General features: G+C 40.8%; 1 protein-coding gene and 1 pseudogene across 1 annotated transcript; one reads left to right on the top strand and one right to left on the bottom strand.

Annotated features, from left to right (window-relative positions):
• Positions 1 to 3,806: 3,806 nt before the first annotated feature.
• Positions 3,807 to 8,628, bottom strand: LOC137277013 (perlucin-like; annotated as a pseudogene).
• A 1,113-nt stretch (positions 8,629 to 9,741) lies between these two features.
• On the top strand, positions 9,742 to 15,022 carry LOC137277012 (ganglioside GM2 activator-like). Its single transcript, XM_067808674.1, has 4 exons — positions 9,742 to 9,903; positions 11,151 to 11,352; positions 13,621 to 13,816; positions 14,829 to 15,022. The coding sequence occupies exons 1-4, from the start codon at positions 9,825 to 9,827 to the stop codon at positions 14,961 to 14,963; spliced, it is 612 nt and encodes a 203-aa protein (XP_067664775.1). The 5' UTR covers positions 9,742 to 9,824; the 3' UTR covers positions 14,964 to 15,022.
• The last annotated feature ends 296 nt before the right edge of the window (positions 15,023 to 15,318 follow it).

Below are 15,318 nucleotides of genomic sequence, written 5' to 3'. Positions count from 1 at the left end.
ATTAATAACTTCAATTTTATCACTGGTTAAAAACCGTAAGAGCTGTAAACCAAGTCTGCGAGTCTGACCACCCGATCCCGTTAATCGTCTCTCACACAAGCATGGGTTTCTGAAGATCAAATTCTAACTAGAATCTTCATGAGACGACGTGCAGTTGGAAGTAACCACAGCAAGTAAATAGCCGATTAGAATCACTACATCAACAGAAAAATAACTTGATGACAAACTAACAGATTTCTATTCTACTTGTGTCCAGGGCCGTCCCCAGGAAAGACAAAATGTGTAGGCACAACTGGACATGCCATGTGGTGGGCGCAGGACACAAGACTTCTAGTGGGGGTTTCAGACATATCCTGTCCCCCAAGAAAATTTTCAAAAAATGATTGCTCTAGACAGCATTTGCTGCTATGCTTTTCTGACAAAAAAAGTATTTCAACCTTTTCATAAAATACTTTTCATAGAGAAGCTACTGACCTTTAACTGATAAATGTAGTATTTCAAGAAATATTTTATAACATAATTAAGCGTGACAAAACAGCTCTTCCAGCAAAGTTGAAGTCATTAGTCGATTTGGCTATAAAATGTTACATGATACGAGCTGGCATATCTTTGTGGACATGGGCAATTTGTGCAAATGATGACATGGGGATATCATCCATGTTGGATTGAAGGTACGTCTTGAACTAAGTGTAGGCACGTGCCCAATGGCAGGAACGCTGCTGGAGTCGACAAGTGTAACCTAACAGATAGCAGAACAGGAAGCCATATCAATGCCAACGACATTGATCCTTTCTGAGTTTGACATGCCGTTTCCTTCTACGTAGACATGCAGATAAAATGATAGCAGTTATAAACAGGAAGCATGCTTATGCTGCAATAAGTACCACAACAATAACATGTTTACATCTAACCCGAACATTTAACCTGTAACCATGACTCGTGATAAAATCCAATTATTTAGGCCAGTTGCAGTCTTGTATTTGTGAAACGTAGTTCGCTCTACACAGTTTGACCCCACAGAACACCATCTTTCTGTAGCTAAAACAACAGATATTGTCTCTTTAGTGTTAACATGCATTTCATGAACCTTTGGCAAGTCTGTCTTCCAATTCACTTAATAAAAGTCTCCATTAACGTGACCGCCTGCCCCTTCATAACATGCATCTGTACCCACAGTTCTAATGGGACGCTCATCCAAGAAAGAGAGTGAGCCATTAAAAGAATTCATGAAATGCAACCACCATGCAATGTCAGCATGAAATGTCCAATTTGCTCTTTGACGATTTAGGTTTCAAACTATTTTAGGTCCAATACACGCTTCAGAATTGTACGTCCTCCTTGTATCACCATACTAACCCAGCTTAAACGTCCCACGATGTTTCCCTGCTGGTGCTTACTTGCCCTGACACGCCCACAAGATCGCTCTAACTTAAAGTCTCGTAGCTTATCACTTGGCAATGCTAATATGCTGATGCATGTATCAATATCGATACCACCCCCATCAACGCCACTCCTGATCTGCGAAGTTTGCACGTTCCTGATGACAAGGATTGCCTGTACCAGTAAGAGGTCTCCCTGAAGAGTGTTGTTGGCTGTTGTTTTCCAAACCTCTGACACACAGAACACACATGCGCGAGCCTACACAAGTCTTCTCGTGCACAGGTCCCACAATTGTATCTTCTGCATATTTCAACACCGTCAGCAGTAAATGGAGAGTCGACTCGCTGGGTTAGGTAATAAGCCATGAGGATCCATCTGGCATAGGGCCTTGGCTGTTGCCGATGTGGGCTTTGGGACAAATTGAAAGTATCTCTTGATAGGGCTGACACCAGCGAAAGCCCTCGTCTACAAGCTTTGCTGTATATCCATGGTCGTTTAAGAGTACACTGCCCCATAAATACTTGGAAGAAAACCTTACTTACTGGTCAAGTTCCTTTTCTGCAATCGTACATTTCAATATTCAAAAGGCTATCGGTCATCCACATGTCTAAACTATACTAAGATTTGTCCTCGAACCCCGACTTCCAATATCCAAGGTCACACCATCACCCAAATCCAAAGTCTTTTTGGTGACATCAACATTACTTAAGGAATCCGCCCACGGATAATCCACTATTTTCTGTGCTTTAGTGCTTTTCTTACCTCACGCTGTCGCTGCTTTTGGATGACCAATGTCACCATGACCGCCATCTTGATCCACGAACCACTCGGATGAGGATCAGGAATATTCCGTTCAAGAACGCTTATTTCGGCCATTACATTTCTTACGTGTAGTCTCTAGTTGAGGTCTTCTAAGCTCTGTTTCCAAAACCCCATACTCCTTTTCCAAATCTTCAGACTTCATGTTCGGCTCGAGACCGGCGACAGTCATATAATAGAAAAATTATCGCGCCATGCGTGCGGGCGTGCTTGCTTGTCTAACGTGTAGTGAAAGGGATATAACTCCAGCTGGACCTACGACCATAGTAAATCGAAGGGAGACAACTGTGCAAACAGTTACTGCCTCACATTAAAATACCACATAGTTCGCTCTACCCCATGTCATTCGTAACTACTCGTCTCTTTCCGTGACCTGCAAGAAGGCTTGCCGGAATGACACGAGTAGTTACGAATGTACCCCATGTGTACTGTAACAGAGTATTCGGCTTCCCGAAAAGTGTTGTTATCTCCCTTTATAAAAGTATTTTAGAGTTACCTTCCCTTAACATTGTCTTCTTCCGGTGAATAGTGTCAAAACGGTGGCGGAGAAAAGTGACCTTTTTCATGGCCGAGAGTGATGTAAAGTCTGATTCAATGAAGCACTTTGCCCTTACCTCTTTTTTTATGAAAGCACTACTCTATGATACAAACTGACGTAGAAAGTGCTCGCGTCAGGTGCCTTCGGAATCATGTCTAAGATTGTGTCACAGCTTCTAGCTACTTCAAACTACTCTATAGGGTCCTGTATATAACCGATTCCTGAGTAGACAGGTAAGTGACTGATATAATGAGCAACTAGCCATGCTGACCGTGATCGCTGACACTCCATCAACCATGTCACTGAACCTGACGACCCTGCCATGTCTTCATTGCACCTAATCGCTTTTGCACAAAGCCAGCGATCAAATCTTATTCCCTCCCGTCTTAACCAGGATCAAAGATTGAAAAAGAAAACTTGAGATGACCCAGGACTCGAATAAATAATTATTTATTGTATTGTGAAGCATTTTAAGTTGGTCATCTGAATTGTTTTTTAATTTTCAATCCTCGTCATGACAGGAGGGTCTGTGATATAGCCTTTTAGCTACAGCGTCAGTTACAGGGGGTGCACAGTGTTTGTGATCTGCTGTCCGACTTCCACTTTGTGGAAGCCGTGGTGGCTTAGTTTTGCTGACGATTACGTGCCAGACTTAGTGTGGGGGGGCCGAATCTCGGAAGTGACGCAAACGCATAAGCATTACTCGAATCTGAAAAAAATGTGACTCCAAATGTAAAATATTTAAATTTGACAACTTTGCTTGTGACATTGTGTATCCAATACCCAGTAACCCAACCCGTAGTCTATGCCGTGGCTATCAAATATATCGCCACAATGTCACCTTTTACCGATATTTAGTGACGTCATGCAAACAAAGATGTACGGAAGTACGTAGAACAAGAATTGTGAATCATTTGTGTTATCTATGAAAGAGTAATGTTTATTTCTCATGACAGTATACATATGCCAATGTGAATTCACATATGATTTAGTTATCTTGTGTTGTTAGTGAAGAAAACTTGAAAGGACAATCTGGATGTATTATACTGCATTCGTCATTGAGCACATTTCATTTGTTGTAGTCACGCGTGGACACTTTCCTTTCACAGATGAAGTATATCTCTGAACAACATTCACGATCATTCCACTTAGAGTCTTTGTACGTGGAGAGCGATACACAATGTTCTCCCTTTTCCCGTTGATGCCATTTGTTGTTAGGTTCATTAGAACTCCAAGGAGTTCAATTTCCGTGGTGTAGGGGACAGCCCCCCTCCCACATGAACTTCCCTTCCTTCATCAGATCAGTGGCACCCAACCAGTAGCTTGGAGAGTCTGGAAAGAAGATTACTGTATCTAGTAATTGTGGTCAAGATATTTCTGGGCGAGTGGAGATCGGATTCCTCACAATGCTTTGGTGACAAGATAGTCGTGAATGGTGCAGTGATTGCTGTTCTTACTTGATAATTTGGGCGATCTTCATACAAAAGATGAAACATTTCTCACGCACCTATCCATAACGGGGCAGTTGCAAGAAGGAACGAGATTGTGTATTGGAAGGTATGACGCGAGCTGACCCAGTCTACATGGATTCTATTAATAGGTGCACAAATAATGAAGGAATTATATTTTATTTAAGAACACGTTACAATCCGTTGTGAAACAGGACGTTGTTCTGACTAGCAACGCACATTGAAAAAACAGGGCAGGAAATTTTAAAGATAAATTTTAAATTGCGTAACTCAGCCAAGTTCTTTTCACAATGTGGAGTGGATTTCACACATTGTACCCATGTGGGAAATCAAACACGGGTTTTCAGCGTGACTAGCGAACGCTTTAACCACTACGCTATCCCACCGGCCCTGGAAATATGTAAGAGGAAATGAAAACAATGTGCTGTAGCTTTTTTCCGTGTGGTCCTGGTAATGTATCAACACATGGTGAGTTTTTGAACACTACAAATAGCACATGGTGAGTTTTTGAACACTACAAATAGCACATGGTAAGTTTTTGAGTGCTACAAAAAACACAAGTAACAGATGATGATACCCTGGTTGAGCAAAGGGTGCGTGTTCACTGTGGTGTGTAGAAAATTATGACGAGGGTTTGCAACTCCATTTGGAAATACATTTAGAGCTCACCATTTTCCGTTATATTTACTTGGCTTCTTATGAAGTTGTTCTCATCTTGGCTAGTTATCCTGGCCAGGTGGCTCCCAAAAAACTGGCAGTATGACTGAAAAGAGAACACTGAATGCTTAACCGTTTGGTTGTTGTTTAACGTCATACTCAGTTTTAGTTTCAACATGTTTTATTAATAATGTGAACAGGATTGAGGACAAGTTTCTTCCAACTTATAAAACCCCTCTCCAATCACTAATTACTTCACAGGAAATTATTAGAAACAGAGAAAGATTGAAGGATAACAGAGGGAAATGTTATATTACAAAAGGTGTATAGATTGAAGACTACTGCAATCGTTTAGATTTGCATATGTATTGATGCACATTTTTAATATAAATTTCATTTTTAGGATTTGTCAGATCTGCATTGCTGTTTAAAATAACATATAATGTAATCACAAAATTACTACCACATACATCTTGAATAGCTTTAAGCATGACCTTTCTATGTTGACTGTATAAAGAATATTCTAAGAAATAGTGATGAACATGTACATACTGGTTTCCACACGCGCAGGATGGATCAGTGATTAGCCCTACTTTGTACAGATCGTAACTTGATCTACTAGGTTCATGGCGTAACTGAGTATGTAAAATGTTAAATTTTCTAATGCCGTAGGAAAAGTACAGTGGAGCTGAGTTATATGATATTATGCTTGTTTTAAACTTTGATAGTGAAGTACAATTTCTTACATCTGCAGATAGATTGTTCCACAATCTTATAGTCGATGGGAAGAACGATTCGTGAGAATTTGTCATTCTTGTTCTTGGCAAGCAGATATTGTTTGAATTTCTTAGGTTATATTGACTCCTGGAGCCCATGCACTGAGGAATTATTTCTTTTAGGTAGACTGGACTTTTGCTGTTTTTTTAACGTTATAGAACAATGACAATTTTCTTATTCTTTACGCTCTGATAGTGCTTCCATTCCAAGCCTGTTTCATAAAAAAGGATAAAGTGAAGTAAAAGAAGAGTATTTGGGAAGTCCGGAAATAATTCTCGTAGCTTCCATCTGCAGCCTTTCCAAATATAAACTTAGTTCTTTTCCGCAGCCAAGCCAGACTTGGCATGCGTACTCAAAGTGAAGTCTTATAAAAACTCTGTAAATATTTAGAAATGTAATGTATTTCTGTTCAGAATATATTTAAGTTTTCTCAGTGAGTGAATCATTTTCGGGGTTTTGGAAACAATATTAGATACATGGGAGGACTATTTGCCGTTCGATGAAATTATTATCCCCAAATGCTTATGATTTTCTACGGCTTTAACAATCGTATTGTCAAATAGTAAATTAATCGAGCAAGCATCATCTTTAAGTGAGAAAAGTACTGGTTCTGTCTTATCTGGGCTGTATGCTATCAGCCACTTGTTTGCTGAGTCGTTTAACCTTCTGAGATTTACGTTTACTGAGGTTTATTAAGATTTCGAGACACCTTGCCAAATGATGTGTCATCTGCAAATAGTCGCGTAATGCAATCTAAATCATCAGCAATATCATTTACATAGGCAATGAATGTAAACGGGCCCAACACTGAACCCTGTGGGACGCCAGCTTGGAGTAACCTTGGTTTAGACAGGGCTCCATTAACTAAGACTTTTTGATAGCGCTTACATATGTAATTACATAACCACTCTAACAGTCTACCTTTAATACTATACATTTCCAATTTATGTATAAGCCCTCTGTGCCAAACACGGTCAAAAGCCTTCGAAACATCACAAAAGACCATAAAATACCGGTCTTTATCGTCTAGAGCTTGGCATGTTTGATGATATATTTCAATTAATTGAAACTTCGAATACCACCTTGAAAACCAGCTTGGTATTTGTATAATAACGTGCTCTCGTTGAAACAATTAGATATATGCTTGGATATTACTACACACTCAGCAATGTGTATTTGATGAACAAAAATAAACAATCTACGCAAATGGCATGAGTTCGTATATGGGTGAACCAAGTCTGCGAGCCTTACTGCCCGATTGTGTTAGTTGCTTCTTACAAGCTTACGTATGTGTTGCTGAAGGCTAATTCTATCCCGGCAGTGATATCAAAGAGAATATTACAGGTTGCATAGCGCACAGGATGTAGGGGACGATTGGGTAGCCGAGTGGTTAAATCGTTTGGTCGTCACGCGGAAGATGCGGGTTCGTTGTTTTTACATGGGTACAATGTGTGAAGTCCATTCCTGGTGTACCCCGCCGTGATAGCGCCTAAATATTTTGTTAAAAGCGCCCTAAAATCCATGTCACTCACTCGCACACAGGATGTGTGACGTACTGATTGGTGGTTATTGTCGGCTCTTGAGAAGAAGAAGAAGGGTAACAGATAATTCTGCACGATATGGATATGCTCAGAAATCTACAATGTTTAGTGATTTCAACATGCTCAGAAAATCCAACATGCCTAGTGGTTACAACCGTCTTAGAGATTTCAAAATGCTCAGAGCTATCAACATTTTGGGGATATCAACATGGTTTATGCTTTCAGCATGCTCAGAAAATCCAGTGATTTCAACGAACTTAAGGATTCAAATGTGTTCAAGAATTTCAACATACTTGATAATTTCAACAGTCATAGTGATTCCAAAATGCCTTAAAACTGCAACATGCTCAGGGATATCAACATGCTTAGTGACTCCGAAATGGTTATTTATTTCAACATGGTTAGTGATTAGTGAGTGAGAGTTTTGGAGATTAGAAAATACTTGGTGATACCGTATTGCACAGCTGGTTCATCATAAACAAATAACGCCCTAAGGGTTTAAGATTCCAGCCCCATAAAGCCGGATGCTTTTACGTTTCTGTCTAAGTGCAATAGTTACATACTTACTGTTGCCTCTGCAAATGATCCTGTTATACTGGAGAACCAATAGCAAGAGGATCTGTACTCCAAAAATCCCTCAGGACATCGACGTGTATCTGTAAAACAAATCAGCAGACTAAATATTCATCTGCAGGTTATGGAATGTTTGTACAGTTCACATTCAATGATAGGGAACTCCAATACTGAAGCAAAGTGGGTCAAGTTTAAGCATGCATGAATATGCTTAGTGACAGTGAGAATGGTTTTACATCGCTTTTAGCAATATCAAGGCGAGAGAAACCAGAAATTGTGCCCATGCATGTGGGGAATCGAACCCGGGTCCTCGGCGTGAGGAGCAAACGCTATAAGCACTGGGTTATCCCAAGGCCCACATCTGTAATAACGGATATGTAACTATGGCACTATCGTTTCAACATAGCAGTACCTCCTTGCAAATTACAAACTAAGACCTGTAGATTTAAATAAAATATATCCTGAAATGTGAATGAACTTGATTTTGACAACGGTATTTAAGCAAAGATACGCCGAGGACACGAGAAACAAACTTCACGAAGTCAAAAGAAGCAAAGAAGACTTCTCAAATTAAAGCTTCTCAATTTGCCTGATTGTACCAAAGAAAATGTTTGCGCAGAAATGCATTTTAAGATGTTCAAAACAAGTAAACGTCAAGCGAGGAAATGTCTGACAGTTGCAAAGTTGTTTCAGAAATATGGCGTTTCTACTTTTCAGTATTGTTCGACATATCACGGACAGGTGGCTCACACAGGTTGACGTGATTCTCAGTAAAGTGAGATAAAATAGAAGTATTATGATGGAACTATTTACCTTTATCAGCGTTTACAGGTGCAAGAGCACACAGCAAGACAAATATCAGTCCGAGACTCATAATGCAGGGAGACAATGCTGCTTGTGGCCACTGGGGTGTCAACGGAGTGCTGTAATGCGCCGGGTTTGTCTTGAGACATAATATGCAGCTTTTTGTATCCCAACAATGTCGTTGATTGCCCACGATCAGCCAATGAAATATTTATTAAATTTCCTGAATTTAAATGCGGCTATGACTTAGGAGCCACTTTCTGATTGGTTAAAGAGGGACTAAGTTCCACTTCCTCTAGTCTATTTTCAGTGGAGAGCTGTGGCGCTGTTTCACGTCCTTGTCAGACTTTGCATGTCACTAATCTTTAGCATCAAAACATTTTAATGTTTCAGTAAGCAGACAATATAAGATCGTCTTGAATAACTTGAATAATTCATTCGAGTTGGGTATGGGTACCCATTTAGTGGAGCCGAGTGCCCCTTTAAGTAAATCATAAGCGTGACAAATAAGCGCTTCCCGTCACACCTTTGGCGCAAGTGACAAACACGTCCATAAACTAGCTAATGTAGTGGTATCTGATTTTGTCTCACTCTCTACAGGCAACACAGAAGGAACAGCGTTTCAGTTCGTCAGTTAGACTTTTCTAATCTTTATAGAGTGGGAGAAGAACCTTTTGGTTGAGGGAGGTTGGTAAAAATAATTTATGCAATATATTTCCCTCAATCTGTCTCGGCCAAAAAGAGGTTCTGCTCTCACTCTATATACTACTCGTATGTCTCTCTTGGGGGCGGTGGGGTAGCTCGTCATGCCGAAGACCCTGGTTCCATTCCCCATATGGGTACAATGTCCAATGCACATCCTGATGTCACCCGACTTGATATTGCTGGAATATTGCCAAATGCGGCGTAAAACCATATCCACTCACTCACTCCTGTTTAATATCAATGAAAGTAGGATTTATTGAGTATAAGCCAGCATAATAGAATCTGTATTCCTGATAAATGATATTGATGCAACTGTTTCCTTTGAGGAGATGTTTGAGCACGTTTTCAAATATCACCGACGTTCAAGGCGTAAACCTTTTAGATATGATGTTAGTGCAACCAATGGTCACTGTCTAGAGTGCATTTTGATTTTACTTTCTTAAAAGTCTTGTCTATGTGTGCTCTGGGCATGTCGCGGAAACAACGTGACGTCAGTGACAGGAACAGGTGCTGCTATCATCTGGCCTCAGACGTCACATACAGAAACACTTGCTGGCAACAATGAAGGCTCTCCTGCTCCTTCCATGTCTCGCACTGGCAGTCAGCGCCAAAATAACGCAATTTACATGGAGTGATTGTGGTAGGGACATTTCTTTGGTTATATAATTGTATTGTCAACTTTTGTAAACATGGCCTCGTAGATCATTTAAGTACTTACGTCATATTTTTATCACATATTTCTGATTTACATGTATCCGTGAACTTTTCTCATGTCCAAACAGACACAGAATTTCTTCTAATTATATAATATTAGTTAATTATTTCGGTAGATAGTTCTAGTAATAATCCTAGGCACCGCTCAGGCCTTTTCTATCTCTTCGGGCAGGGACGTAGCTACAATCATAAAAAACCCCGGGCTTGTACATGATTGTCATTGAAAAAATTGGGCAAGCCCTCAATATTATCTCAATGCAAAGCTTTGCAAACTATCAAACAAAATAAATCAAACAAATCACGCCCCTGATCACAGTGAGTGGTCACGGTGTAACTAAAATATCCACCTGTCATATGTGTTAACTATGGACTCAAGAGGCCATAATTCATAGGAATTACAACAAAAATATACAGCTTGTGGTCGTCACGAGATACCAGCTCGTTGTATCCATGAGTTCTTCATTACGTTATGAAAGAATTTCATGTAACAATGTACCAAGTTGCAAAAGTTAATTATAGTTATACATGGAAACAGCCCAACCTGTGTGAAATTTGGCCTGAAAGTTTCCGTTTTGCAACTGGTCAACCTACTAAATGTCAAACGCCCTACCCAGAGCGCTACTTCGAGATAAGATACATTGTAACCTTGACACGAACCCTCGCTAGAACGGTGTCGTTTGTCCTTATTCGAATTTAAGTTTGGAACAGTAATCGAAAGCTTAGAGTTCCTTAAAGTAAGATGAGAGGAAATGCGGCTTCAGTTTGTACTGTCATTATTGCCTCTGTTAAGCGACGTTCAGGGCGTGCGTGCGTGCATGTGACGCTTTTACCAGTAAGGACTTATGTCGTTTTCTGTTAGGTTTGCCCACGAATATGCTATGTAGTTATTTCAGATGATTCCACTTTCCCACCCCAGTCCTAGCTTTTACTGTTAACTTCAACTATTTTCAACTAAATATTCAACAAGCTGGGTTCGTTATATCCATGAGTTCGTTAGACACGTAGTTTAGTATACCAACTTTTCCATGCCGAGGCCAAGGATCGAACATCTTCTGTCCGGGCAGACACTCAGTCCACTGGACCCCTTTATGGGGGTGATATTATCTCCATGTTCGAGGGTCAGAGAAGACTCTCTCACCGCTTCGACTTGTACAATGTAAAATTATCCGTCAGATGCGGGTGATTCCAACCGGGCTGTTAAATTTCTGGAGCTCTCGGTGTCCCCCATGCCGGTGAAGACGCCGGGGGATCTGGTCCTTCATGTCACGGCTCAGGTCACCAAAAGCATGCCTAAGTGGAGCCTCAAGCTGAGCGTCAAGCGTCATACTTTCGTCGCAACCGTACTTGTGCCTTGTACCGAGAATATCGGTTCTTGGTGAGTAAATGCTCTTCATATCCAGTCTAGGTGAGCGAATCGATCTTCATTTCCGGTCTTGGTGAGTTTTTCGGAATGCATGGCCTGTCTTGGTGAGTTTATCGGTATACATGTCCTGTCTCGGTTAATTTATCGGAATACATGGCCTGTCTTGGTGAGTGTATGGGTATACATCACCAGTCTTGGTGAGTTTATGGGTATACTTGCCTGGTCTTGGTGAGTTTATCGGTATACATCACCGGTCATGGTTTGTTTATTGATACACATGACTGGTCTTGCTGAATTTATCAGTATACATATCCAATCTTGGTGAGTTTATCGGTATACATGACTGGTCTTAGTGGTGAGTTTATCAATATACATGAGCTGCCTTCTTGTGTTTATCGGTATCCATGACCGGTCTTGGTGAATTTATTGATATACAGCACCGGTCTTGGTGAGTTTATTGGTGTACATCACCGGTCTTGGTGAGTTTATCGGTATACATGTTCGGTCTTGGTTGGTTTATCGGTATACACCACCAGTCTTGGTGAGTTTACTGGTATACATCACCAGTCTAGGTGAGTTTATCGGTATACATATTCGGTACTGGTGACTTGACCGGTAAACATGTCCGCTCTTGGTGAGTATTTTTAATACATGACCAGTCTTGGTGGTGAGTTTATTGGTATACTTGCCTGGTCTTGGTGAGTTTATTGGTATACATGTCCGGTCTTGATGAGTTTATCGGCATATATGATCGGTCTTGGTGAGTTCATTGGCATGCATGATCAGTCATGGTGAGTTTAACGGTATACTTGACCGGTCTTGGGGAGTTCATCTATCTGGATATCTTATGTTAGTGAGTTCGAACTGATTGTGTAGTCTTTGTGTGTATTTCATTTGTCTAATTCAGATGGTGAATTTATGTTCATTGTTCTCAATGATATTCTGTATAATGCCATCGTTTAACACGACATGTTTTGGCAAGCGCCACTTTGAACATACGATTTAAACAACTAAATCTCGTGGCCTCAGTCACAGTTTCTATTTTACTGTCAAGATCACAGATGATTTCGTTTATATAATTAGTTTATGGTACTGTAAATAGATGTAGTATGGTATTGTTAGAGTGTGTTATATATTGTTGGGAGTTGTTGTTAGATTATGTTCGGTAATACTATGGGAACAGGGTTATGTTCAGGGAAGCGTGACCAGGTATGGCCAGAGAGCTGGGGTGTTAATTTGTAAACAATAGAGAGGTGTTGAGTAGCTTGGGTATGGGAGGTCAATATAAATAGTGAGGAAGGGTAGTAATCTGCACAGTCAGCCAGAATCACCACTGTGTTCACCTGTATGGGTTCAACTTTTGTATGGGATTGCATCTCACGCTGGCTGGCGTAAGTTTTTATTATCATTATTACTTTTGTATTTATTGATTGAGTAGATGTAGCAAGAAATTGTTTTACTGATGTAGTATTTCTAGATATATGTGCATATTGTAACACTATATAGCCACAAAGCCATTCAAAATTTGAATGTTATCGTTCCACAAAAACTGTTCCACTTTCAAATATGTAAATCGGAGTAAAGTACATGCATAAAGTATAAGACATTGACACATGTCTTACTGAGTAACTGTAGTTACTTATATTGTATTGTAGTGTCCCGGAACTGGCCGGTTATCCTTAAAGTAAGGAGAGGGGTATTATCTCCGCCTGTAAGGAGACAGACAAGAGTCTTCCCTGTTGTACAAGGAGCATGTATCTCCTAGTAATGTGAGATGTGGATGGCACAGCCATCAACCATTACACAGGCCCCTTAAACTCCGTGAGGGAAACCATCGCCTGGGTGTGAGGGATACCACACAAATACCATGACGTCACCAAGTGGAACCAAAGTGCACTGACATTCTGATTACATTGTAAAGAGAAAGTGTTCTCTCTGAGTGGCAAATTCCTTTATTGTTATTTAGTTCAATTGTTTAGTTTCTGATTGGGATTATATGTAATCATTATCTATATTAGTGAGGGTATTAGGATTTTAGTGTAGTTAGTAGTAGTAGTAGTATTATTAGAACTTTAGCAATATAAGTGGTAGACAGAACTGTATATGTAGCTAGGTTAGGTAATTAGATTAGTTAGTTGTATTTGCACCTGTAGAATTAGTTTAGTATAGGTATTGGGGTTACTTATATCTTAAGGGGAGGAATAAAGTTTTGCAAAACAAACTATTCTTCTGTTGTGGTTACTTTGGTATGTGACATTTACAACCCGGTCATTTCCCCAGTATATATGATGGCTGTACAATCCTGGACACACTGGCAGGCGATGCAGCTCAGAAGTCAGTCGTATCTCAGGTCAAGAAGATGTTGTCAGATAACAGCTTCAGTCCAGTCTGTCCAATAGCAGCCCAAACCCTAGATGTGCAGACCTTCACTCTCAAAATTCCGGAACTTGGCAAGGCAGCTGACATTCTGGCTGATGTGAGTACATTCGGCAAGGGGGCCACCGCACCAGATGTAGGCGATGAGAGAGTGAGTGAGCTTAGTTTTACGCCGCACTCAGCACTTTTCCAAGTATATGGCGGTGGTCTGTAAATAATCGTATCTGAACTAGACAATCCATTGATCAACACCATTTACATCAATCCACGCAATTGGGAGGGTTGAAGTGAGTACCTGATAGTTGTGTAGTCCAGTGGTTAAAGCGTACGTTCGTCAGACAAACGATCCTGGTTCGAATTCCAACATGTTTACAATGTGTGAAGCCCATGTCTGGTGTACACCGTCGTGATATTGCTGGAATATTGAGAAAAACGGCTTGAAACTAAATTCACTCACTCTCTCCCACATAATGATTAGTACTTATACGGGGGACCCATAAAGATCCGGGGGAGAATAGGTCTTCAGCAACCCATGCTTGCCACAAAATGCGACTATGCTTGTCTTATGAGGCGACCAACAGGATCGGGTGGTCAGGCTCGCTGACTTGGTTGACACATGTCATCGGTTCCCAATTGTGCAGATCGACGGTCATGTTGTTGATCACTGGATTGTCTGGTCCAGACTCGATTATTTACAGACCGTTTGCCATATAGCTGGAATATTGCTGAGCGCGTTGTAAAACTAAACTCACTCACATATACTGATTACAATAGCCCAGTAGTTATGAGTTAGTTGGTCAGGCCCAAGACCCAGGTTCGATTTCCCATATGGCACAATGTGTTAAGCGCATCTCTGGTGTCCCCCGCCGTGATATTGCTGGAATATTGCTAAAATCGGCGTAAAACTAAATTCACTCACTTCTCGCCCACAGATGTGTTAAAAGTTCGTTGTCTAGGTATTCCTAATAGCCTCGTAAAACTAACTATGGTGAATGTTCCCATGTGTGTGTGACCACTTCTGTTTTCTCCTCTGATAGAATTGTGTCAGAAACTATGAGGTCTTTTCCATAACCTTCACTTCTTATATGGAGATTTGCACCGTGTTACTACAGGGTGACTACACGATCGAGGCCCGTGCCCTGAATCCCGATACTGGGGAGCTGTACGGGTGTTTGCACTTTGATGCTTCCCTTCAGCGGACGTGCACCGGGTGGCTCTGCTCAGGAAGACGGAGAAGACACGCGTAGATTAATATGTTGAAATGTATATTCAGTGGTAAGTTAATAAAGAATTTGATGAGAGAAAACAATCTTGTTGTGAAGTATGTGTGGTTGAGTCAGGATGGCATTTTATCAGCATCAAGCAGCTATTCGAGAAATAGCTCGGGTAGGGTGACACGAAAAGGACCGTTGAATCAGTGACTTTCGACCAAAGGAGCAAACTCGATCTTTTACTGCTATGTGATACCCACTGTCTTTATGGCTCTTTACTTTCCACCTGCCCTTGACGGCTTAAGAATCAACAGAGTAACAGCCGGCAGACGAGCCAGCAATCTAGTCTCTAAGCTACCCAACTACCCTTGATGGCGTAAGTATCGATGGT

The sequence above is a fragment of the Haliotis asinina genome, chromosome 3 (genome assembly GCF_037392515.1).
Source record: "Haliotis asinina isolate JCU_RB_2024 chromosome 3, JCU_Hal_asi_v2, whole genome shotgun sequence".
Lineage (NCBI taxonomy): Eukaryota > Metazoa > Mollusca > Gastropoda > Lepetellida > Haliotidae > Haliotis > Haliotis asinina.
The sequence above is the reverse complement of the archived record's forward strand: the minus strand, read 5'-3'. Positions and strand labels throughout refer to the sequence as shown.

What these genes read in the sequence shown, in the direction of transcription:
- LOC137277012 (XM_067808674.1), top strand. Translation starts at nt 9,825, where the DNA reads ATGAAGGCTCTCCTGCTCCTTCCATGTCTCGCACTGGCAGTCAGCGCC. An exon ending in ATTTACATGGAGTGATTGTG is followed by an intron (nt 9,904 to 11,150) that starts GTAGGGACATTT and finishes ATTATCCGTCAG; the next exon opens with ATGCGGGTGATTCCAACCGG. An exon ending in CAGCTGACATTCTGGCTGAT is followed by an intron (nt 13,817 to 14,828) that starts GTGAGTACATTC and finishes GTGTTACTACAG; the next exon opens with GGTGACTACACGATCGAGGC.